General features: G+C 34.5%; 3 protein-coding genes across 24 annotated transcripts in view; 2 read left to right on the top strand and 1 right to left on the bottom strand.

Moving 5' to 3' along the window:
- The window catches only part of ASB5 (ankyrin repeat and SOCS box containing 5), a 31,221-nt gene extending 28,527 nt beyond the window's left edge, over nucleotides 1-2,694 (top strand). For all 4 annotated transcript variants that reach the window (XM_026699676.2, XM_087936381.1, XM_026699677.2 and 1 more), the window contains one exon: nucleotides 324-2,694. In XM_026699676.2, the coding sequence (XP_026555461.1) occupies nucleotides 324-451 (128 nt within the window). In that variant the 3' untranslated portion in view covers nucleotides 452-2,694. The remainder of the gene's footprint in view (nucleotides 1-323) is intronic.
- An 8,531-nt stretch (nucleotides 2,695-11,225) lies between these two features.
- Nucleotides 11,226-22,973, top strand: SPATA4 (spermatogenesis associated 4). Of its 5 annotated transcripts, none has more exons than XM_087936403.1 (7): nucleotides 11,226-13,572; nucleotides 15,182-15,260; nucleotides 17,040-17,169; nucleotides 17,763-17,881; nucleotides 18,251-18,471; nucleotides 19,774-19,890; nucleotides 22,567-22,973. In XM_087936403.1, exons 3-7 carry the CDS (start codon nucleotides 17,104-17,106, stop codon nucleotides 22,743-22,745), a joined length of 702 nt encoding a protein of 233 aa, XP_087792529.1. In that variant the 5' UTR covers nucleotides 11,226-13,572; nucleotides 15,182-15,260; nucleotides 17,040-17,103; the 3' UTR covers nucleotides 22,746-22,973. The 5 variants fall into 5 exon arrangements, with proteins under 5 accessions (XP_087792529.1, XP_087792525.1, XP_087792526.1 ...); XM_087936399.1 differs by having other exon boundaries at nucleotides 12,814-13,572; nucleotides 15,095-15,260; XM_087936400.1 differs by lacking the exon at nucleotides 11,226-13,572 and adding an exon at nucleotides 13,627-13,641 and having other exon boundaries at nucleotides 15,095-15,260.
- A 1,391-nt stretch (nucleotides 22,974-24,364) lies between these two features.
- WDR17 (WD repeat domain 17) overlaps nucleotides 24,365-26,316 on the bottom strand; it is a 66,700-nt gene continuing 64,748 nt past the window's right edge. For all 15 annotated transcript variants that reach the window (XM_087936392.1, XM_087936394.1, XM_087936390.1 and 12 more), the window contains one exon: nucleotides 24,365-25,803. In XM_087936392.1, the coding sequence (XP_087792518.1) occupies nucleotides 25,684-25,803 (120 nt within the window). In that variant the 3' untranslated portion in view covers nucleotides 24,365-25,683. The remainder of the gene's footprint in view (nucleotides 25,804-26,316) is intronic.

Below are 26,316 nucleotides of genomic sequence, written 5' to 3' on the forward strand. Positions count from 1 at the left end.
GACTAGAGCAGGTTGCAAACTTCACTTTCCTTGGGAAAACATTTTTTTTTGCCCTAAATTTATATTTTCTTCCCCAAATCATTCAAAGTTTTGTTGAACTTTGCAAGCATTCTTTAATTTTCCTTACCGAAAATATGCATATGTGTTACATATTTCTTAGATGCACGTCAGTAAAAATAGCAGTGCATCCAAGAACTCTAATATATTCAATTAAAATGACTGTTTGAATATATGATAAAAATATATAATGTAATAAGTACAAAATATAAGTTATTGAGAATGCTATCTAACGCTAGCTAATGTCATTTTTTATTCAATTGCAGTTACTCCATGTTCTCTTTGCCAGCTGTGCCGACTACGAATCCGAAATTATATAGGAAAGTCTAGACTGCATCTTGTACCACAACTTCAACTGCCAAACGTCTTGAAAAATTTCTTACAGTACCAATGAAATAGTGAATAGTATTTCAGAACTTAAATAAATGTTCTACAACATGCTACACATAAAAGTTATATATGATAGGGAGCAGCCTAAACAAACTTGTCCGCAAATTAAAATCATGCCAAACATAATTTGGAATTCTTTGAAGTATTACTAAAATTAAATATAAATGTGCTCATGTTTTACAGGGGCATACAAATTCTTTGAAAAAAGTGTTCTGAAATGCACGGTAATATGTGTGAGGGCCTTTTTTGTGTGAATGAATAAAACAACCAGATATTTAAAAAGCTGCTTCCAAACATTTCCACTTATGCACACATATGCAGACAGAGACAGCAGCAACTTTCTCCACAGCTACCTTAGCAGTTAAAAAAGTTGGGCTTTGTGCACTCCTTTGCATGTTCCAAAGCATGTTTTTGGAAGGACTTACACAGCCCTAATACTTTGAAAATGTATTCTTTTACAATATAGTCCTTACTGATTAATCACTCCTTCTGAAATTTACTTTTGTTCAGTCTGACTCCTGGTGGTGCAGTGGTTAGAATGCAGTATCACAGGTTAACTCACTGCTCATTCCAGGAGTTTGATTCTGAGTGGCTCAAGGTTGACTCACCCTTCCATCCTTCCTAGGTCAATAACATGGGGAACCAGATTGTTGGGGAAAATATGCTGACTCTGTAAACTGTTTAGAGAGGGCTGTAAAGCACTGTGAAGCGGTATATAAGTCTAAGTGCTATTGCTATATCAGGACACTGTATATTGCAGTGCAAATTGTAAATTCTATTTGAACCTTTTCTTCTGTCTTTCTTAAAAGTATTGGAATGCAGTGGAGAGGAAGAGAAATGGGATTTCAAATAAATTAATGCTTCCGATTCTCTTCATTTTTCTTCACTGTATAAATTCCCCAACATGTGATCTCAAGGTCACAAGGACCTTCCCAAAGTTTGGATGCAGTTCTAGATCAATTTTTTCTTCAACTGCAGCTGAAACAGGAAGCTATTTAGCACAATAAGATTGGGAGATGATTATACTAATTTCATTTAATAATTTCGTTGCAATTATATATACAGGTAATCCTTAAGATACAGCTGTAACGAAGCCGGCCAGTGGTGATGGCCATTAAGTGAGATGGCTTTGCTTAACAACTCTCATTCCTTGCCCTCCCCAATGTGGCCATTAAATCAATACCTGGGTTGTTAAGCACAGGTGGGGGAGGCCTTGCATATGCCCAGGCCTGCCTGCCCTGGGCCTCCCAAAGCCCTCCCCACCCACCCTCAAGATATCTTGTGCTCGTTGTCCCTCGAGATCTCCATGTTTTTCATGTTGGGGAAAGACAGTGTGCCATACATCCCAGAAGTGGCCATCATTTTTTCCATTGCTTTCACAAAGCCATGGGCAAGGGACAAACCACTCCATTTTGTTTCTTAATGTGATCTGCACAGCCAGACATCTGGAGATCTTCAAAAACTAACTGCAATGGATGATGGGTATATGAAGAATAGGCCAAAGGCCCACATGGTCCCAGTGGGGTGGGGTGGGGGGGAGAGAGTTAGGTTTCAATATCCCTGAAGTTAGGCGTAAGCGTGAATGACCACAGGGGCTACAATGGCCATAACTTCTAAACAGAGTCATAAGTAACTTTTGGGGGAGGGGATTAAGTAACCATACCTAGAAGGCTACCTTTACATTTAAATAAAATCAGATAGTTCAGTTTTTATCCTAGATGTGTCCATTTTCTGCTATATGCCCCCGACATTTAGCCTAAAATAAAGATTATTATTCTCTGAAAGAATTAGTTTAGTTGAAAAAGATTCACTTACTTCATTTTAAAGAAATAATATGTTGCTCCTAGTAGCAGATTGTCTATTTAAATAATGCTGTTCTCACAGAAGCTACTTTCTTCTGTGTTCCTACTGCAGTTGAAAGAATGACAGATTAACTGCTTTTTAGTGGATTCTTGGTATTTTAAGAGCTAGAATGGAATGATTCTACAATGTTCCTGTGTTTAAAAATTTCATGAAATGCTTTGTAAGTAATAATGTAGGTAATGGGAATAGGGGAGAATGTTTTGAAAGTTTAGAACTTGTAAATTTTGCATAAAATCTATTGTTTAGTTTAATTATTGTTTGATATATTCTGAGTAAAGATGAATGACTGTCTATGTGTTAAGTACATTTTCTTTTTCTCTAAAACTGATATACATATATAAAACTTGAAAGTTGGTTAAACAAATAAGTGTCATTTTGTTTTCAGACTTTTCTGGCATACGTACTTGATGAAGACCTACTATTGTAAATTTATTTGTTTTTCTTTTGTCATCTAGCCCCTAATTGTCCTGGCATCACCCAGGAAATTTCAGGACAAAACAGGGGCTTAGCTAGTAGTGCTTTAGTCACTACATAAGAATACCATAAATGTTTGCACATGATTATATTTCTTTAAAATGCACAGAAATTAAAGATGGGGACTTATACAAATAAAAGATTAAATAAATAAACTGTGCAATCCAGATTTGATGCCATTGGATTGCAATATCTACTGTGTTTCTCACAAAATAAGGCCGGGCCTTTTTTTTTTTTTTTTTTTTGAGCCCTGAAAAAACGGCTAGGATGTCTTTTCGGGGGTGAATTAATTCCCCCCCCCCAGACGCACCAGCGCCATCTTCAACAACAGCATCTGAGTCACTCCCGCTTTTCCCCTGTCCCCGTAACAACAGGAAAAAAAAGATTTTGAGGTACCTGGGAGCACTGCGCGCTGCATTTTGGTTTAATCCCGAGTGGCTGGCTGGGCATGAGAAGAGCCGAGCAAGCGTCTCTGCTGCTGCTACCCGTGGTGCTCCAGCCTCGGGCTCTGCAAGTTTGCAAAAGTCCCGGTGTGCAGCCCGTTCCTGCATTCCAAGTGCCCAGGCCGAGCTGTAGCTGTCCCTCTCTCGCCAGTGCTATCTCCAAAAAACAGTGGCAGCAGTGGCGGGAACCGTGGAAGTTATGGAGACGACTCCCCCACCCAAGAAGCGGCTGAAATGCTTCCAGGGTTCCCGCTGCTGCTGCTGTTGCTCCCAGGTACCTCAAAAAAAAAATTTTTCCTGTTGTTACGGGGACGGGGGAAAAGCGGGAGTGACTCAGATGCTGTTCTTGAAGACAGTGCTGGAGAGAGAGGCGCCAGCACTGGTGGGAACTGTGGAAGCTATGGAGGCCTGGGAAGCGGCTGAAACGCTGCCGGACACCCACGCCAACGCTGCCCACCTGCTGTCCCGGGTAAGGGAGGGGTAAGGGAGCCCTCCATGCTCCACCATGGTGTTAGGAGCGGCTGATGGTAAGGCATAGCTGCCCGCGGGGCACTCCTAATGGCAAGTTCCCCCCGCCTCCCCCCCAATTTTGCATGTTTTAAACTAGGCCTAAATTTGGGAGGAGGGGCTTAATTTCATTTTATGCCTAGAGAACATGCTGGGTCTTCCTATGGGGGGGGGGCATATTGTTGGAGAAACATGGTAACTATAGTAACAATAGTAATAATACAATTGTAATAGTAATTTTCAAATATATTGAGACTGGGGTTTTTGTAGAATCATGACTCCTTTGGTTTATTTTGTATGAAAATTCCAAGGAAGCTTTCTCAATTGGTATAATTATAGCATTGAAACAGAACATTTACATTATCAAGTCCAAGCCCTTATTCCAAGCATGAATTCAAATTCAATTGCTGTAAATTTTGCTGTAACTTAAGCTCATAATTCTGTGCTCTGGAATAGTACAGAGAACAAATTTTGACTTTCTTCTGTGACATTCTTATCAGTGTTGGAAGAATGCTATCTCATCAGCTAGTTATCTTTTTCCAAGATAAAATGTTCACAGCCCGTTCAATCTCTCTTCATAAGTTTTACCGTTTACGCTGTTGAGGTGTTTACCCTTCTCAAAATTCGGTCTATTTTTTTTCTAAATTCTTCCTTGAAATATAGTGCCAGAACTGAATAGAGTATTCAGGATGAAGTCAAACTAATGCAAAAAAGAGTAGAAAAGTTACTTCCCACGATTAAAAATTATACTTCAATTGGTATGACATAAAATTATATTTGCTTTTCTTTTTTTAAAAAAAAAAATTTTTTTTATTGTTTTTTAACACACAAACAAACAGACAAAACATAAAAACATCAGCTCTCCCGTATTTATATACAAACAGTGAGTCGGTTGGTTCATCAGTTTTGTGCATTCATTTCATAGTCACAATTACAATTACCTTATATAATAACTCTTATTGTCAATACAAACTTATATATCATCATATCATTATTAAAGAAAAAGAAATTTGACTATACTTTTATTCAATCATGCCTTTATGAGATAACTATATTTTAAGTAATTTATTCTAAAACAAATCATATAATCGTACCAGTTCTATCCTAAATAAAAGAAAAAAGGAAAAAAGAAACCATTATATAAATATAATATCCAATACCGAAAAAGAGAAAAGAAAAGTAAAATCAATATTATTCCTTATTGTCTAACATTCTAAATATTCTATCTTTGTATTTCATCATTCAGCCATTGATAGAAAAGATCCCAAATTATATAAAATTGTTTATCTTCTTGCTCTCTGATTTCAAAAGTCAATCTACTCATCTCAGCACATTCCAATATTTTCTTTATAACTTCTTCCTGCAATGGAATTTTCTCATTTTTCCAATTTTTTGCAAATACAATCCTAGCCGCAGTCAATACATTTACAATCAAATATTTCAACTCTTTACTATAAACATCTGGTAAGATTCCCAATAAGAAAAGCTCCGGTTTCAAGTCTATGTGCTTCTTTGTCATTTTTTCCAACCACATGTGGATTTTAGTCCAATATTTTCTAGCATCCTCACAAGTCCACCACATATGGTAGTATGAACCAGGTTTCTGATGACATTTCCAGCATTTTTCCGATTTGTTCTTGAACATTCTTGCTATCCTTGTCGGGGAAAATGCCACCTGTAAAACATCTTATACAAGTTTTCTTTATAGGCTGTAGACATTGTCATTTTATAGTTTGCAACCATAATTTCTGCCATTTCTCTAAGTCAATCCCATATCCAAAATTCCTCCCCCAAGCAATCATAGTTTCTTTAACTTGTTCTTCCTCCAGCTTAATTTCCAATAAGTAACCATATAATTTTTTAATCACCTTTTCATCAGTACCCATCAAAATCTTATCTAAATCAGTTTGTTTATCATAAAATCCCTCTGTTTTGGAATCCTCATCATACCTTGAGTGTATTTGCAAATATGAAAACCAATTCATCTGTATACCTTGTTCCTCTAATTTTGGTATCGATTTAAGTTCACCCTTTTCATCTAGTAATTCCCCATAGCTAACTGTTTGTTCCTTTTTATAAATTATAGGGTAAGAAAACGCTTCTATCGTCAATAACCAAACTGGAATTTTCAAATAACATTGTTTTTTTGTCTTCTCCCAATTTAACCACAGAGATTCCCGTATATAATGTCTTCTAAAATACCCCTGTGTTTTGGTTCCCTTATACCATAAAAAAGCATGCCAACCCAACAACAAATCATGACCTTCTAATGTCAACAATCTAGTTTTCCTTAATGTTATCCATTCTTTAACCCACATCAAATTTGCAGCTTGATAGTACAACTCCCAATTAGGCAGGCCAAACCCTCCTCTAGTTCTGGCATCCTGTAAAAGCTTTAACTTTATCCTTGCTTTCTTGCCTTGCCATATATACTTCAAAACAATTTTATTTAAATCCTCAAAATAGTCTTTTCCAAGCCTAATTGGTATTGTTTGAAACAAAAATAAAATTCTGGGTAAAATATTCATCTTAATTGTTGAAATCCTTCCTATTAATGACAATTGTAGGTTTTCCCATTTCTTCAGGTCTTGGGCTATCTGTTGTTTAAGTTTAATATAATTGTTCTCCTTTAATGTACTACATCTTGGCGTCAAATATATCCCCAAATACTTAACCTTGTTTGTAACTTGGATTTTTAACAATTCTGCCAGTTCTTCTCTTTGTCTTAGCAACATATTCTTTGACAAAATCTTTGTTTTATCTTTATTTATTTTCAAACCGGCTACCTCCCCATATGCCTCTATCTTTTCCAACAGCTTCAAGGCTGTTTCTATAGGATCTTCCAAGATAAAGACTAGGTCATCTGCAAAGGCTTGTAATTTAAATTCTTCCTTTTTAATTTTCATTCCTTTTATAGTTTTATCTTCTCTTATATTTCTGTTCAACACTTCCAAAGTCAATACAAATAGCAAAGGAGAAAGAGGACAACCTTGTCTTGTGCCTTTTCTTATATTAATAGGATCTGTAAATTCTCCCTCCATCATTACCTTAGCTGTTTGTTCATTGTAAATTGCTTCTATTGCCTGAATAAATCTTCTAGCAAAGCCCATCTGTTCCATTAAAAGTAACATAAATCTCCAATTCACGTTGTCGAATGCCTTTTGAGCATCTAAAAATATCAAAGCCATTTGCTTTTCAAGATGCGCCTCATAATATTCCAAAGTATCCAGAATTACTCTCATGTTGTCTCTAATTTGTCGCTTTGGCAAGAACCCATTTTGGTCTGGATGAATAAAATTATTCAAATATTTTTTAAGTCTTTCTGCTAATATTGAAGCAAAGATTTTATAATCTGCATTTAATAAAGAAATCGGTCTGTAATTCTTAATTTGAAGTAAATCTGCCTCCTCTTTTGGAATAAGTGTAATATAGGCCTCTGACCATGTTTTAGGTATCATCTTTTTTAACATAACTTCATTCATAACTTCTAACAATGGAATAGACAGTGATTCTTGAAAGGTTTTATAAAATTCTACAGGAAACCCGTCTGGACCTGGTGCTTTTCCGTTATTTTGTTTCTTAAGTGCTTGGCTTAACTCCATCATTGTTATATTACTTTCTAGCATTTCTTCAATCTCTTTAGGTATCTTAGGTAAATTTGCATTCTGCAGGTACTGTTTAACTTTCTCCTCATCAATATCTTCTTTCTTATATAAATGTTTGTAAAAATCATGAATAATTTCTTTTTTCTCTTTGCTGCCATGACAAGTTTGACCTTGGTCATCTATTAACTGCAATATTTTCCTCGACTCTTTCTCCTTTCTCAACTTAAATGCTAGCCATCTACCTGGCTTATTTGCATCTTCAAAATAATTCTGTTTAGCATTCCTAATTTTCTGTGCCAGTTCTTCTTTCTCTATTAAGTCCATTTTATGTTTAGTTATATCCAGTTTCAGTTTAACGTCTTTTTTCTGTGGCATTTTCTGCAGTTCTTTTTCGAGTCTTTTATATTCATCCTCCAAGGCTTTGAAAGCTTGCCTTTTCCTAATATTCTTTTTTCTTGTATAGTCTATTATCAAGCCTCTGGCATAAGCCTTCATTGTATCCCAAACATTCTGTATTGAAGTATCTTCTTTTCTATTTTCTTTAAAAAAAAAGCCAATTCTTTCTCCATCCATTGTACAAATTCTTTCTCCTTTAAAATAATATTATTTAACGTCCACCTCGATCTTTTTTTTTGTCCCTTCCATTTAATTGTCAACGGATTATGATCAGCCCAAGTACTTGTTTCAATATTTACTTCTTGAACGCTAGATATTAAGTCTGTTGAGATCCAAATCATATCAAGTCTGGACCATGATAAATGTCTATTTGAATAGAAAGTATATTGCTTAAGTTTAACATTTCTTTCTCTCCATATATCTTTTAGAGTTAATTCATCTATCATTTTAAAAAAAGATTTAGGAAGAGTTTTTCTATTATACTTTGCTGTTGTTGCAATATAATCAAGTTTATTGTCCACGATTCCATTGAAGTCTCCCATCATAATTATATTAACATAGTCCAGTCCAGCCATCTTGGTATGTAGTTTTTTTATAAAATTCTTCCTGTTTATCATTCGGGGCATAAATTGCAGTCAAAAGTATCTTTCTATTGTTGTCTATTATTTCCACCATTAATATTCTCCCATCTTCATCTGCATAAATCAGTTTTGCTGGAATAGCCTCTTTGATATATAAAACCACCCCTCTTTTCTTACATTGAGTCAAAGAGGTAAACAATTTCCCTAATTTTGGTTGTACTAACAATTGTTCATGTTGCTTTTTAATGTGTACTTCTTGTAAACAAATTATATCAAACTTTAGTTTCCTTAATTTATGAAAAATCTTCCTTCTCTTAGCAGCTGAATTCAGTCCATTTATATTCATTGTAATCAGTTTTTTCTCTTCCATGGTTATATTTTATATTTAGATTTAACCACTCTCGTGGGTCTTGATTCACGCTGATCTTTAATATCCACCTGTCCACCTACTGCACCTTCTTCTTTTCCAATCTCCATTTGTTCCTCTTGAGGTTCGATTAATAAGACCTCCTTTTCTGCCTCTCCTTCTCTCCCTCCAAAAAATTCTGCGTAGAACAGTTCTGCTTTCTCAATTGAATCAATTCTATGTCTCTGTTCCTGCCACATGAACATCAGTCCTTCTGGGATCAGCCATCTGTAAGTCACCTCCTTTTTCAATAACATTTTGGTCAGAAATCGATATTCTCTTCTCATCTCTCTCACTCTTCTGGGTATTTGTTTTAAGACCAAAATTTCTTTACCTTTATATTTCAATGTCTTCTCTCTTGCCATTTGTAAAATTTGTGTCTTCATGGATTTTTTAGTAAATCTAATATGGCAGATTATTTCTCATCGCATATCTTGTAAAAACTCAATATATCTCATCTATTCCATCCATCATCTTCTCTTCTGTTATTTCTAAGGCATCCGCCAAGATTCCTATCATTATCGCAGCCAAATCTTGTCCTTTTTCTTCTTCTATATTTTGAAATCTAAGATAAAATTCTGACCTATCCATCTCACACTTCAGCATCCCACTTTTTTCTTGTTCAATCACTGTTAATCTATTATCAATATTTCCAATCTTCTCCTCTCTTCGTTTGCCCCCTTCTTCGACTTTTTGAAGTCTCTCCTCAAACTTTGCCATCATCTGTTGAATATTTTCCGCTTTTTCCTCTGTCCTCCCTGTTCTTTGTTCAATGGTATCTGTTTTTATCTTAAGATCTTGAATTCCTTGCATAATCATCTGTAAGGTTACTCTTTCTTGTTCTTTTTCTTTATCTTGCTTTAACATTGTCTGAATTGAACGCTGTCCAGATGGTGGGGAGGCAGAAGTAGAGACAGAGGCACCCGAAGATATAAGTTTCTTACTCATTTTAAATGGTTCCAGCTCTTCAAGTTCTTTCAAATTTTAGTCCAAAAAAGAAAAGAAAAAGTGGCCAATTATAATCCAAAATGAAGAAGCCAATAATAAAAAAACCCAATAATAAGGGAAAAAGAAGAAAAAAGAGAAAGAAAAAGAGAAAAAGCAAAAGAAATACAATAAAAAAAAAAATTCTTCAAGTTCTTCCTGACCTTAATCCAATTAAAAAGTAATCCACAAGAAAAAATAAAAATAAAAATAAAAACCCAGTAATAATAATAATAAACAAGACTAAAGCCAAAAAAAAAAGAAAAAGAAAAAGAAAAAAGAACAAAGAGAATAAGTTTCTTCAAATTCCACACCTTAATCCAACCAAAAAAATCTCAATTGAGAAGAAAAAGAAAAGATAGTCCATTGATATACATTAAAAAGAAAAGCAAAAGTCCCAATGGAAAGGAAAATAAAATAAAATAAAATAAATCAAAATAAAATAAAAATGAAAAATTCAAAGGCTTCCCCTTGCAAATAAATCAAACTTAAGAATAAAAACCTTACTAAAATAAAAATATAGATTAATGCTGGTGGAGGGGGTGGCGGAACTAAAAAAAAAAAGATTAGAAAAAGAAAGTAGGCAACAATACACTGCACTCTGCTTAGTTGTCCAAGGCTCTAATTATGACTCCCTTCTCTTTCCCACAAGCTTCAAAGCTACACCATAAATATTTAATTATAGACAAGAATCCAGAAAGGCACCTGTAATAATATTCTACAGGGCTCTTTCCTCTATCTTATCAGGAAATGTCCTTGAGAAGGAGTCTTTCACATCTCTCTCCAGTTCAAGTAAAATATTTTCAAGCCTCTAGTTGGCAGTGTTACAAAGTTTCTTAGTTCGCACTTTCCCCCCTCCTCTCAGAACAGCATAATTAAAATAAAAAAAAAGCCCGCAAGAAATATATAAACATATATAAAAGACAAAAAGAAAACGTAAACAAAGGGAGCCTCTAGCCTTAAAAAAAAGAAAGAATATGAAAAATCCAAAGGGAGAGTAAACTATATTAATATAAAAAGGAACAGTCCAGTTATCCAGTAAATAACAATGAAGTCCGGTAGCAAAGAAAAAAAAAAAGCAAGTAAAGCCTCGCTTTGACGTCTCCCTTGGAAAAAACGCCGCTTAATCAGTTTTGTCAAAAAAAATCACACAGGTTTCTTCTAATAATCAGAGTGAACTTTCAAAACTCAAAAAAATAGATAAAAAAAAAAGTTTCTCACCCAACCGACAGACTTTCTTTCAGACCCGTTCTTTCTGGAGCTGCCCCGACTTCAGCAGCATGGGGGCTGCCTCTCCGCTGCCAGCAAAAAGAGCTTCTCCCGGGTCATCCAGGGATTTTGCGATGTCCCCGGAGTCCACAGGATACGCTCTTCACAATAGCTGTCCCTACGGGACAGCATAGGTCCGTTTGGACCGGCCGGTAACGAAGATATCGGCTGCAATCGAAGAGCTCGATTGCAAACCGTATCGTCACGGCGCAAGCTCCTCCCAACTCCCAAATTATATTTGCTTTTCATAGCCACTTCCTGTGTTGGCCAATATTGAATTTGCAACAAATACTATTCCAAAATCTTTTCACAATTATTGTTATCAGACGAGATATATTCCATTTTAAGGGGCGCAATGGCTTGGAGGTTAAGAAGCTGAGCTTGTCAGCTGGAAAGCTGACAGCCTGGCCCGAGACCTGAGCACTACGTGACAGGGTGAGCTCCCATTATTTACCCCAGCTCCTGCCAATCTACCAGTAGTAGTTAGAAAGCATCCAAATGTCGGTAGATAAATAGGCACTGCTTCAGTGGGAAGGTTACTGCATTTCATATTTTCATGCTGGCCACATGATGATAGAAACATCTCTCAGACAACACAGGTTCCCTCAGCTGAGAATCAGATAAGCACTGCTCCCTTCAGTCAGTCATGACTGGATGGGGAAACCTTTAAAATTTTAATATTCATCTTATACGTCCACATTTGATTTGTTTCTTATTTGAAGAGCTTTGCACATGTCTCTAGTTCTGTTACGGACAGTCCATTACTTCCTAGCAAGATCATTTTGGATTGGATTTCTGTCCAGTAGGTTATGAGCTATCCTACTCCATTTTGTGTCATTGTGTCAGTTAAAAGCATATTTCTCCAAACAATTAATGAAAATATTGAAGAATATAAGATCCAGGACTGAACCATAGCTCTCTCTTTCATGAAGAACTCTGATCATCATACTTGAATTATGTAATCTGAACCAGTGTTTATCATCACGCCGTCCATCCATCCATCCATGCAACCACCCACAATTGCTGAAATATTTTGCTTTAAGATAGAATGGATTATGACCTGTAGCCTGAAAGCTATTGTTAATGTTATCTGTTGTACTTTCTATGTTTATTTTGCATACCTATGATTTTTATTTTCAAACTTCTCTGAATTTATTAAAGCCAAAGGGGGGGTGCTTTAGTCATGCTCTATGAAGACTAATGTTTAATGCCACCCATTGTACCTTATCATCTCCTGTTATTAAAACAAACAACATGCAAAATCTAACAAGTTTCTCTCCAAGCCAAAAATTAACTACATCAGTGTAGTGCTTTAATGTCAGATGCAATGTAATTTGCATATAAAATTGCATGTTTTAAAACTGATATAATGAAAATGCTATAACTTTCCAACAGTTTATCCCTTAGGACAAGAATATTTCAGTAACTATTGAATGGTTAAAATTTTCATTATACAAATAAAATGTTCCCAAGTTTGAATCTTTGGAGAGATGATTTATATCATCTATTCCAACTTCTGGAATATTTTCTCTTTTTTTTTTCACTTGCAGTATTTGTGACATCTTAGCTTGGTTTAAATTTGACAATTTTTGATCTCATCAATTAGAAAATGGTTTTCAAGAAGCTTTATGCAACTTTTTGTTCTCTTTGCAACACTCAAAAAACCTCCAAAAGTATGCATATTTCCACATCCTTTGTATTATCAAGGAAAGGTTGTTTTTCACCCTCAGTCAAGATAGATAACACACACATCCATAAAAAATAATTTTAAAAAGGTCACTTCTACAGGCATCAGAGCTGGAAATTTGTATTTTCAAGAGCAAATCTTGAAAGGGCAAAACTTTTGAGGAAGGGTAGTAAAATTTAGATAACTGTTTCAAGTCCTTTATCAATTTAAAATGTACAATGAAACTTTTTGTATCACATTATTTATTAAACTAGTTCTCCAATTTAAAAGTAAAACATCACAAAGACAATTCCGCTTTCAATTTTGATTTTAAAAATGAATCCCAGGGCCAATTTTGTCCTTCCTCTTCGTGGGAAATATGTATTTCGCTTTTTGCACTAGAAGACAATGCAGAAACGGAGTTTGAACAGTCCGTACAACTATCAAATTGACTGGGAACAGGTTATTCCTACATACATCGGCAGATCAAGAAAACGGGACGAGCCAGGCGACCGCCGACCCGAGAGTCGAAAAAGTGGCTTTTTAGATTTGGCGATAAAAGAAACACGCAACCCAGAGAGAAGATAAATGGACCACAAGTGACCGGGAAGTTTGTCTGGGTTAAGCGGTACGGGTGGGTGGGTTAGTTCGTTTAATTATGCACTACTGGCAGGCGACCTCCTAATTTAGGACAGCACGACATAGAAAACGAGCCCACTATTGTGAGAAAGACGCCCGCCACTACTTAAGGTTCAAAACTGTACATACTTTCCTGAAACGCTGAAACGCATGCGCACTTGGGCTGCTGACTCCCCCACCCCCCCCCACCCCCCGCTTTGGTGGGTGGGACTGACGCTCGAGGGGTTGCTCCGGTGATGGTTGTTATGGCGATCGAAGACGCGGCGATCGGGGAGCCTGAGGCCCTTCTTAAGTAAGAGCGGGAATCGCGCGTGTTAGGGATGGAAAGGGATGGAAAGGATCATTGGAGACCGAGACTGGGGTAGTTCAGAAAAGGACTCGAAAGGAAGAATCGGGGTGGATGGGGTGGAAAGATGAATTTTCTTTCAGGGAGGGGAGAAGGGAGCCAATTTCAAATGCGTTCATAATCCAGCTCGAGTCCTGGGAGGGACGTGATTTTCCATTTTCCTTTTGCCGGTTCAGCCTAATCTGCAGTCCTAGGATTTGCAAATGATAAGTACATGTTGGTCTAGCAAGATTTGGGGGTTCAACAAAAGTCTGTTAAGCTTTGGCCTGGCTTGGTGGGTGTTTACAATTTGGACAACGATGCAAACTCTGAATGGATGTGAAAGTTCTAGGAAGTTCCTGGAGTGATTTGAAAGGAATAAGAACAATAGAGTACATAATAATAGATCGGGTAACTTAAAGGTGAAAGGCACTTGACTCCCTGTTTAAAGAGCTGAAAATATTCAGTGATATTGTAACCAGAAACTAGCATTTGATAAACAAAGGGCCCGCAGAAGCGGCTAGCGACTCCTGCTACCACTAGCAGCTTTTTCTATTATGATCTTACCCGTATTTACAGCTTGCTGAATTCATTGCTGCAGCTATTTTCACACGTTGGTGGAATCCATAATTTATTGTTTTCCGAATTAAACATGGGTTTAGGGAATACAAAAGAGAGTATAATGATTCAGCTCTCAATTTTAGACAGAATGAACAAGCCATAATTTTCTATATAAAAATGTTTCTCATATTTATTCTTTCCCATTCCCACTCCTATCTCAAAGCATTCTTCTATTATTCCTGCCCCCCCTTTACTGTACATAAGTTAGCAAGGTTATTCTCAAGGCTCCTTTTAGCCTTCAGAACATTTTCTACCACCCCATTCTGATCTTTATGTTTTGCTAAGCAAATGGACACATATCTAAACAAATCCCTGTGCTGCAGCCATTCACCATGTTTATTTTGGAATGACTGTGACCTCTATAGATGAATATCTGCATAAGAAGAAAAGAAGAAAAATGATAACCACACACTTGTTTAGACTCGTTTTATTTTTTACAGTAGGTCAATTTTTCTTATGATTTTCTTTAAAACATTTTTTATAAAGATTGTTTATAATTATAATCTATAAAATTATAAAGATAAAGAAGTCTAGTGGAAGCATTTTAGTCACCTCAGGAAAGGTTGCCTGGTCCTATCCAAGGTACTGTGGTAATGATCAGCTATAACCCTAATTCTCAGAATCAGTATAATGAGTGGTAGTGCCAAATAGAGAGATACTATTTTCTTTAAATATTTGCTGAGGAAGATATAATTTCATATGCAAGAAAATGTTAAAAAAAACTTTGGGAATTAATGCTGTCCAATTTATGGAGAGTTTATAGCTTATAGGAGTTTTTAACCAATGTGACAAAATTGGATTGATAAGATAAAGTAGGTGGCCACAACAGTGTCTTAATTATTGTGGTATTTTAATGCAAATGTGATAGGTGACAAAGTGGAAAAAATATAAGAACTTAAGAAGTCCTCAGTTTAGAAGAATTGTCTTGCCTTCATGTCATACTCCACATGTCCAGGGCGTACTGGATTGCCCCTGACAGTACTGCGATGGCTTCAGAGTCTCGACCTCAGTTTTTCACCAAAGAACTTCCGTAGGTAAGACAAATAAATTCAGGAAGAGGATTGTCATTATTTTTCTTCCTCCTGAAGACTTTTCATGTTTTTGATCAGATGGCCAGGAATCTGATGGTACTTGACAAATTGTAGAAACAGAAAATATATTTTAAATGTCATTTTTTAAAAAAATTCCAAAAAGGCTAACAGGGTTGTTAGAAACAGCAAAAAATCTCAACAAAATTCACATATGCCCCAAAGTTGTGCTCTAACCCCAATATACTGTACATTCTCCTTTTTTACAAAGAAACTCATAGCCTTATAGCTTGCATAGAGTGTCATTGTGTTCTTATTTGAATGAACCACAGTGAGTTTTTAATTAGTTTACTTGGAATTTATTTAGCCATTTACCAAATTTCTACAAGTTGGCTATTTTAAAAAGCAGGTTTTCTTTAAAAATGTGTGATTTGAGACCCGTGGCTTGTTGTGCTTGAAGGCAATTTGTACATTTATTGAAACCATTGTACAGTTATTAAAAAACTGACTCCAGAATGAATTTTCAGGAAGCTGAAGAGTGGCAGTTATAGATGCTATAGATATTAAATGCAACTATACAAGAAAGTAAGGTTAAAAAAAGAAAGTGGTGAATTCATTCAGTCCGCAGTCTTGATATTGACTCTTAATGAGAAAGTTAATTATTGCAATGCTTGGCCTATTTTTTTTAGTTTTTCTATATCTTTTTCTTTTGATTTTTTTATATTATCTTGTCTGATATAGAATTTTGGATGTTTGCAGAGTTTTAAAAAGTTTTGATTGATCCTAATAAATGTATTGACCAAGTATTGATTTGAGATTCTTTTTGCTTATAGACCAGTGTAACTACTTTTGCTTTTTATGTTCTCATTGGAATCATGCCTACAAGGAAAGTCCAGCCAGGTCCATTGGAATGTATTTATCAATTTTATCATTCTCTCATTTCTTCACGATAGATCTCTTTCCTCTAAATTAAAGCCTGTATCTGCATTGAACTAATTCCAGATGAATGCAGGTCTAAATTCTAAAAATAAAGGGGTGATCTTTTGGGAGACACAGAAAAGGCTCAGGTAATGAGCCAGTTGGTCAGTTCCTGTCATAAACAATGGATCAAAACTCAGCTGATCTGGGGGGGAAAAAGACCTTGTACTTGTGAAAAAATGCTAGGAAGGATAAAATGGGAATTGGTTATATCATATGGTTACTATCATTCAATTCTTGCTTTTTGATCTTTTTTCAGGAAGGGAAATTTGAATTTGGTGTTGCAAAACAAACTAAATAGTTTTATTTATCTGAGATATGAGGACAATGGGAAAGGATTTTTATTAAGCCTTTTTCTAGAAGGAAGTATTTTGCTGTTGTTCAGTCATGTTCGACTCTTCACAATCTCATGGACAACAGCATGCTAGGCCTCCTTGTTTCTTCCCGGAGTCTGCCCAAACTCATTCCCACTGCATCAAGTAAACTATCTAATTATTCATCCTCTACCATCCCCTTGTCCTGTTGCCTTCAATCTTTCCCAAACGTCAGGGTCTTCTCTTCTCATTTGGTGGCTAAAGTATTTGAGCTTCAGCTTCAATATCTGTCCTTCCAAAGAACAGTCAAGGTTGATTACCTTTAGGAAAAGGAAGTATAGCTAAGTATATAAATCCAACAAGTCACCCAAAGCAATCATCCTTCTTAAGTAAGAATCTACAGTTTGGGAATAACATAATTAAATTAAGACAAATCCTACAAATGTTAGTCTTTCATTCAATTTTTAAAATTTTATATTTTTATTTCAAATAGGGATTTTTCAAATGGCTACCTTATTGCCGAAATATTCTCTCGGTACTTTCCAGAAGATATTCATATGCATTCCTTTGTAAATGGAACCTCCCTAAGTGTCAAACTCAGTAACTGGACAATGCTTGAAAAGGTGAATAATAAATGAAATTATGAATCTTCTATAAAATTTAAAAGTTACAATAAAATGAGGGTTTCTTATTTCTTCTTTAGACTACTGGCAATTAATCGGTCAGCAGTCATAGACAATTTATGTTACTGTATTTCAAGTGGAATATAAAAAGGGTATTTGTATTTCCAGGGAAATACATATTTATATTTTTAATAGTTGTGTCTTTCCTGTTCTGTTACATAGATACTGTGTCAGGCATCATAGTTTACACCAGTGGTGGCTAAACTTTTTGGGCTCCTGTGCCAAAAATTGCGCTCATGTGCCAGCACCCAGAAGACAACGCGTGCGCCTCCTCACACCCCCTGCGCATGCGTGTGCAATCCCCCCCGCTGCCCCCTTACCTGCACTGTGCCTGACAGCTGATTTTTGGCAGGTTTGAGGCCTTTTTCGGCCTCCCAGAGGCTTGAAAAAAAGCCTCTGCAGGGTTTGCAGGATAAATAATAGGCCCGTTTCATCACTTCCGATATTACAGGAAGTGACAAAACGGGCCATTATTTGTGATAAATAACTGAGGAGATGAAAATAAATTTATGTATTTTTTCTCTTTGTTAAAGTTTTTTACAAAAAGGAACCTGAAACCTACACGAGAGTTAATTGATGGAACAATTCATTGTAAACCAGGAGCTGCAGAAATATTTGTACAAGATATTTATACAATGCTGACAAACAGTCGGTATGTTTCTTCAGTGCTATATTTAAACATTGTATGTTAATACCTAAATATTAGGATTAATAATAGAAGATAAGACAATTCCTTCCTTTAGGCACACAATCCACTACTATAATTTTTCTCAGGAAAAATTAAATTAGATGGGGAGAAAACAACCACAAATCAATGTGGTCATTGATTTGTGGTTGTTTTCTTCCCATCTAATTTAAATATAAATCAATGTGGTCATTGATTTGTGAATCTATAGAATTTCAAGTTAATTTGAGGAAGTTTCAGTTTAAGAATATACATATAAGCACACAGGCAGCTCAGCATTGTTTTATTACTTGATTAGTGAAAGAAACTGGAATATGCTTTCTTTTTTTCTTGTAGTATAAAACATATTCAAGAGGAAAAGATTGATTTTACTGATCGTATTTACCAGGACAATTTACCACCAGTTGCTAGATCAACTGCTTCAAGGGCTATTAAAAACAATATCAGTCTGACAGAAATAATGGCAGAACCTGATATTTACAAAAACAAACAGAAAATAAACACCATCCTTGACATACATAGGCAGCGAAGGTTAATGGAGAGGGAACAACATCCATGTAAGTATCTTTCTCAGAACATCTTTTTGAATAACGTAAGGATATTTCCCTGCCTGCTTAACTTAATAGGAATACATGTATTTAAAAAAACCAATAAAGTTAGCTGCACTTTTCAAACTCACCTTAAAAGGACTTTCCATGGCTTGTATTTTATCCAGGATCAATTTGATAAGAACTCAGAGTTAGTTACCTGTTGCAGGAGATCCAGTTTGCTTTTCATCTATATACTACAAAAACTCGTGTCTGTTTGAAACTTTGTAAGCTTCAATTCTGTGAAACGCTACATAAGGCAAAATGTTTTCAAGAAAGGTACCTCAAATAGGGCAACTTACAGAACATTGGGTCCCATTAGTCTTGAGGGAATAAAATGTGGAGATATTTTTGCTGGTTCAGCTCTGCCACGGTGCTGCTGCACTTGGCTCTGGTCAGATGATTTTGATGAATTTCCTGATGGCTTTCCATAAGTCAGTGGAGAACTGGGAAGGAACTGGTATGATTGTTGATGCTCCTTGCCATCTTCCAATTAGCAAAGTTTTTGCTTATGGGAAGCCTTCAGAGAAATGATGCATACACCACCAGTCCCTTTGAGCCCATAGCACACTGGCCACTCATGCGCTCCCTTGCTCCCAGCCTTACCTGACAACAGCCCCTTACCGGCCTCCTGGCAAGGGAAGGGAGGGAGGAATGAGAAGGAAGGTTTCTAATGCTTCCTGTCAGCTCCCCACAAAGAAAACCAGTGGGGAAATAGGAAGTCACTCCTCTTATTTTTGGAGCCATTAGTGATTATTCTATTTTTTCAGTTTAGATAATGAAATATTTCTGAAACTATGGCACAACAGGGCACGGGTTTTCAGGTTTATTAATTTTGTTTGGAGAAGGCCCACCTTTGTCATAGAAAATATTTAATACTGATTAGTTGAATACTTAACTGCATTGTTAGATTGCTTTCTATCATTTCTTTTTATTGTTAATTGTTTGTTTTGCAATTAGTGTTATCTATCTTAATCTCTATGCATTACAAAGAGTAGATCGTAACTAAAATTATTGTCACTGTGTATACTGTAGACATGCTTTATTTTAAAATTTGAATAGATTTATAAGCTCTCAGAATATCAATGTCTGCATAATCTCCAGCTATATTCTTTTCAATTGTCTCTTTAATGAAACATTTTAATAATCATAAATAGAAGTTAATAATTTATGAGGGAGATGGTTGGTTTAGAAATATAAATGTTATACAATGTAGCTGGCATAGTTAATAACATGTGTTGCTTAAGATAAATGACTCTTGTTGATTTACAGCACGGTTTGGTATTAAACCAACACTGAGACAACTTGCCATTGATCGCTCTTCTATTTTGGCTCGTTCATTCGGTACAACTAATCTTCCAAAGGAAAAATCTGTTCCTGTGCCAAATAGTAAGCATTCTTTTTCCAATCTGAAAATCAAAGGTCACAGCTCTATTCAAATGGATTAGATAAACTTAAATATTTGTTTAGGAATAAGTTCTATTGAAATAGTTATGACTGAATATTCATAGTTTAATTCAAGCATGTCTTTTTTCCTTTTAGGCTTTTAACCGAATTGTAACTTCTGTTAACAGTGTAACAAAACTTTGAGCAGAATATACTGCACTTTTTGGTTTTTTTGGTATAATTCATCTTAATATTTCTTAATTCTGTCTTTCCTTCTCTATACCAGTCTCTGATTTATCCATCTTTTTTCATTCTATACTTATACCATTTTTTCCATTTTAGAATGCTTATTTTCCTATCAACTGTGTCATATTTCTTCATATTTTTATTTAATTTTCAATTAGTTGTTTTTCATCTTTTTTCCTGACAGCCATTTAGAAAATGTCTACACATTTATTTTCCCCATATTGTCACTTCTGAGCCTTTTTCTTGGAGCAATATTGAAAGCTGAAGAAGAGTGAGTTTCACTATTGCCTCTATGTCCTCTGATCCTCTGTCAGCATCAAAGTAGGGAATGTGGGCTCCATAATGCCTCCTGAAGTGTAAGTTAGCATAAATGGTCATCTACCCGCACACTTATATCTATGCATATATTCTATAGGTGGAGCAGAAAAGAGCCTTCTTATTGAAGTATCTTAAGGCTGCCTCTGACTTTTTGGAAGGCAGATACGGGTCTGAAATTACCCATAATAATGGGCCTATTAGTAAGAATTATTCTTTTGAAAATCAGCCTTCTTTATTCTCTCAATATCTTATCTACATTCAGTGAAAGAATAATAATTAGCTGGAAATGTAATAAGCCCATTTTTTGCTTGGTTACTTTTTCTCTCTTCCTCTATAAAACATAGCCCTCCTTGTTGTATATGACAAGATGTAAACATATATATAGTGTCATGGACTATGAAGGTAGAAGAGGCAAAAGTAGTTGCTAGTTCTTTCAATTTTGCTTTTGAGAGAAAAATTAAACAATTATTTTGAGACAATGGATGTTACCACAAAAAGCATCTGCAACCTCTTTGCATTCATGTCTTAACTTCTCCAGCAGAAAAGAAAAATATAGCTGCACCTTCCATAATTTCCGTTTTCATTTGTATTATCAGGGAGAAAAGGAAAGGGAGGTTGAATGAAATGTCAGAATTGTCTTCTGAATATCATTTCAGGCAACTTCACAGGTTGAGCCTATTTGTTTCATGTCAGGAGATATAAGCAGGAGACAAAACAATTACTGCATTCTTTTGCATATTGCCCCTTGTGCATTCTTTTTTTTTGCCATAGATTTTTTTCTTATTTCAACAAACATACCATTGTGTGAACAGTGTGGCATCAGAGTGTCTTACATTTTAAAACAAATATGACAATATTCTTCAGGTTTAATACAATTGACAATCTTTTAAAATTTAATATTAATATGCTTACTTTGTTAACTTATCATTCTTGATTGTTCAATATTTCAGTATGTTATTTTTTGTGTCTATCTCTATATTCTTAACATCACTTCTTTTGCTACAAATAATATATTGATAATCATATTTGCAGTGTTTAACAGACTATATAATTCTAATAACAATTCACAAATTCATATTGAGTTGTAATTTTACATTATTTATCCCCCTTTTAATTTTTAATTATGCCACTGTTATATTTAAAAAATATCTCCTTTCTAATCACATTTTAGTACAAATAAAATCGTATTCATCATATTTACGTTTAACAAGTTATGTAATTCTGATAATAGTTTTTATTAAGTTGTAATCTTTCATTATCTTGTGCAGTATTTCAATATATTATTTTTATGTCAATCAAATTCCACATATTTCTTTTCCTCCAATGAAATGTTAATATTTGTATTTATTACATTTAACGATATGTCTTAACTACATATACACATTTATGTTAAAACAAACTTTTTTAACCATCATCTCTCATCCACATTGAGGCTTTAATTATTTGTTTCTTAGCTTGTCTCCCATATTCCTCTTTTAAATCTTTGTCTCTATCTGCCACTTCTTGGCCAATCCTCTTATTTCTCTTCTCTACAAATGTTCCATTGTCTCATTTTTCAAGTTGTCTACTCTTACCCCTATCTTTCTCCCAAAAGTCTCCCTGCAATTCCAATTCCTGTTTAACTTCCCTTAAAATACTCTCCCCTTGGTTTATTTCATCAATCATTGTCATTTTTATCTCCTTTTTATCATTTCTTTTTGTTTGTTTGTTTTGTTTGTTCTATTTTTCCAGCTACTCTTTCAGTTGACTCCTCCTCTTCCTGGACCTCCTGTTTTCTTTTTGTCATTTGTCTCTCAATTTCTAGCTCTATGTTTAATGTTCTTAGAATGAACTGCACCTGAATGTATTTATTAAAAGTATGTCCTACATTTTCATTTTTAACAATATTTAGCATATTTCAATGAGCCAATTTTGAGTTTGCATGGATTGAGTTGATAATAATCAGAAACTGTTATATTGCTGAAAATTTGTGTCTATTTAATTTTCTCAAATATTCATAGGTAGAAGAATCTTAATAATTTTACTCACATTTCAAAAAAATGTTTTAGAAGCTAAAACAATTTTTTATGTTATAAATGAAATTGTGTGCTTGAAATTTTTTTCCCACCCTCTTAGGAGTAGCATCTACACAAATCAGAGGTAAAACAGATGTCCATTTCAAAACTATTCAAGTGAAACAACCTGAGAAATTCGCATTTGATATAAACATGAATACTGAAGTTTCAGGTACACATTTTGAAGAACTACAGAGAAGAAATTCAGAAATACCAAAGAAGATTTATAATCAAATATGAGTCCTATATTGAGGAACATGAACCTTATGAATAAGCCAGTAAAGAATTAATACTGACATCAAAGACATATTGCTAACATGATATTTAAACAAGCATAAGAAAATGCAATAATTTTATCCATTCCATCACTGGAAATTTACCTTGTCATGCTATAATGTAAATTTTTATTATACAGTAATGCAGAACCTAGAACTCTTAGTCAATATAATTTTAATAAAATGAATCAGCTCCAGCCTCATTGTCAAGTGTTTTTCTTAATCGTTTAGAAACAATGTAAAATGTTCAATATAGCTAAATATATACTCTTAGGTACACATAAATTGATGGAAATCAATGAATCATGTTAAAAAAATTCAACTTCTCATCAACCAAGGAAGCTTCTTAGAATGTATCTTTCAGAATTTTAGAACCAGTCAAATGGGTTAGAGAACGTCCTGAAAACTGTTTTCTCCCATATTGTAGGGAGGACAGAAGAGTTTTAATGAGCCCTTGAGAAAGCACCTCTTTTTAAAGTTATGAGACTGAAAAGCAGTAGGAACACAATAAAAATGCAATAAAAAGTTAGGCTAAGCTTTTTTTTTAATCCAAAAGATATTCCTATGGCAAAACCATCTTCTTGCTACTGAGAGACTGATATTAATTGCTATTATTATCCTTCATCTATTGCAGAAAAGGAATCTGCACAGCTCTGAAATACTTTTAAAGTCTTGGGAAGGAGGAAAAATAGAGGAAGAAAATTAATCCCAATCTGAAACATATACATTTCAGTTATACGTATACTGATTTATTGCTGAAAATATAAGAACAAGTAGTAGCTAATTCCATTTCAGGGATTGCTGTAAATTTTTCATACTTATCGGAACAAGAGAACTAAAGTTTACAGGGTATTTTTTTTTCCACAGAAGTATTGGTATAATAAGGAAGATTCATTATAAGATCTGACTATCATTAAAATTATTTTTCCTGCATGCTATAAGAAAATGTTTGGGAGAAGTGGGGGATCGTATGGAACCAAGTAAAAATAACTTTAGGATCTCAAACCTTTCATAAATAGAAGTAGTTTTTTCCTTGCCATATAAATATATACCAGAATCAACCAATACAATTGATTAATAAATAATTAGATATTAGATAATAATTATATATTATTAGATATTTATTCTGTCATTATTATTTTATAAGTAATTCAAGACACTGAACATGCGTAACAATCCTACCTCTTATTTTCCTCACAACAATTCTGTGATGTGAGTTGGGCTGAGAGTGAGTGACTGGCCTAAAGTCACTCAGCTGGCTTTCAGGCCTAAGACAGGACTAGAACTCGCATCTCCTGGTTTCTAAGCCAGCACTTTAACCACAACACCAAACTATCAGTCTGTATATAAAACAGTATATCGTACCTTACAAAATGTCAAAAGATCTAAGTTGAAAAAAGTAAAATTATAAACTGTAGATTTATTCTTGTAATATGTTTTAATGGTCCCGTTATCTTAGCTAAAACTAGAAATTCAAGTAAACTGTTTTGTAGAGATCAGTCTTAAGTTCCTACAGAGGAAATTCTGGAAACAAAAAGACAAGCAAATCAAAGATAGAAAAAAAAAGATGTAGACAGCAAGAGGCAGAGCTTATTGAATGAAAAGTTTAATGATATGAACACAGAACAAAGCAAAATAACCATTGCATATTATTACTGTAATACATCTTTCTAGGGAATGTTGATGAAAAGCAGAGATATTAGCCTTGGAAAGGAAAATATAGAACTAAAGAAATTTTACCTATAAATAGTCATTGCTGGTTCTTGAAGCAGTCTTTTCGGTATCTGTGCTGAACATACATGAACCTTTTGACTTTTACACATTTTTCAATGTGTAAAAGTCAAAAGATTTCTGTGTATTCAACACAGAAGCTGAAAAGAAATACATCCAATGTGCAAAAAAGCATATTTATTTACTTGCTGTTAGGTATCTTTCAGTATTCAATTTCAGGGAGGAGTTTCACACACATCCACTATGGAAAAGCAACTGATTCTAGCAGAGATTGTGTTTTACCTTCACAGCCAGAATGCTCTTGGTTAAGTGCACTCTCCTTCCCAATATCCTGACTACACAGGACATGTAGAAGTTATAACCTAAAGAAGAGGTAGTGATAATAAACTGAAATTTGATTATATACGTTCAGGAAAAAAAGACTTATTTAAAACAAACCTAATTTATTTAGATGCTGGAAATTTAAATGCCATATGTTTACAAACATTAAAATGAAAAGAGTTAATTCCTTGTAAATTTACAAAGTGTATTTTGGTACAATCAATAGTTTACTTAAAAGAGATATATTGGAAAATAAATTTTAGAAATAAGCTTAATCATTTAAAATAAAGGATGTCAAATGCAAATCCAGATATTCAAAATATATTTTAAAAACATTCTTATGCCGAGTATAAGCTAAGTATTCCAAAATACCTGCTAACCAATTTACTATACAACTATTAAATTTACACACATTAATAATTATAAATATGAAAATACAATCCATCATGCATCACAGCTGCAAAATTTCTATTTGTTTCAGTGGATCTTTTATCCAAAACAGCACTTGTTAGGCTATGCCCTTTAATTTCCACTAGGAGGAGACACACACACAAACTTTATTTAAAATAGGATGCATGTGTTCTTTAAGGAATAGTTCAAAGCATAAATTGCGATTATATGACCCAGCAATGTGCTTCACAAGAATGTTCACAGATACCTAATTTCAATCTTCTTCTAAAGGCCCGTGGCTGCCAATGATATATGAAATTCTCTTTGGGTTATCAATTTTAATATAAAAATTAAATGTATAATTCACAAAGTTTATAAAACTGTTCAAGAAAGCGTCAACCTCAAATCTTTCCACTAATAAAATAAAAGCAACTATCATTATTAATAGAAAGATTTCTTGATCAGAATGGGTTGAGCCGTATTCCTGTCCCCAGTGGAGAGAAAGGATTCACTTTTGCCCACATCAATGCATCGTTGAGTGAAATCGCTGATTTTCCATCTTCAAGGAAAAATACAGGACCCTATACAGTAAGATATAAACGAATTATACTTTTTGTATGAAAAATACATTAAATAAGTATATATGCACTTACAACTTTAAAAATAAAAATATTTTACAAGTTTAGAAGAAGAAATCATTAAAGCAAAAAAAGTTTAGATATTAAATAAGTTATTGTTTATGCCTAGAGACATGATCATTTATGCTAACATATATAGCTTCCTTCTGTATTTATCATGTCTCAGAGTCCTGCTCCCATGAGCAGATTTTGAGAGAATAAGTGAAGAAGGAAGGAAGAAAAGGTAAGTAAATTTCATTTCATGAACCTTTATTTAGAGAATTGAAATTCTGTGTTTTCATCGTAATCCAACATATTCATCATCATATATTGGAATGAAACAGGGACAAGATATTTGTTTCCTGAAATCAAGTAAGAGATTTTTACTGCATCTTATTCTTTAACAACAATCACCCTCAAATATAGAGGATTTTCCTTTTAGAATAATTCTTCATCTTTTTCAAGAAAATCTTAAAA

This window comes from Pseudonaja textilis, chromosome 6, assembly GCF_049901715.1.
Source record: "Pseudonaja textilis isolate UNSWEBS1 chromosome 6, rPseTex1.2, whole genome shotgun sequence".
NCBI classification, from domain to species: Eukaryota; Metazoa; Chordata; class Lepidosauria; order Squamata; family Elapidae; genus Pseudonaja; species Pseudonaja textilis.

What these genes read in the sequence shown, in the direction of transcription:
- SPATA4 (XM_087936399.1), top strand. Translation starts at nt 15,160, where the DNA reads ATGTCATACTCCACATGTCCAGGGCGTACTGGATTGCCCCTGACAGTA. An exon ending in ACTGGACAATGCTTGAAAAG is followed by an intron (nt 17,170 to 17,762) that starts GTGAATAATAAA and finishes TCTTTGTTAAAG; the next exon opens with TTTTTTACAAAAAGGAACCT. An exon ending in GGAGAGGGAACAACATCCAT is followed by an intron (nt 18,472 to 19,773) that starts GTAAGTATCTTT and finishes GTTGATTTACAG; the next exon opens with CACGGTTTGGTATTAAACCA.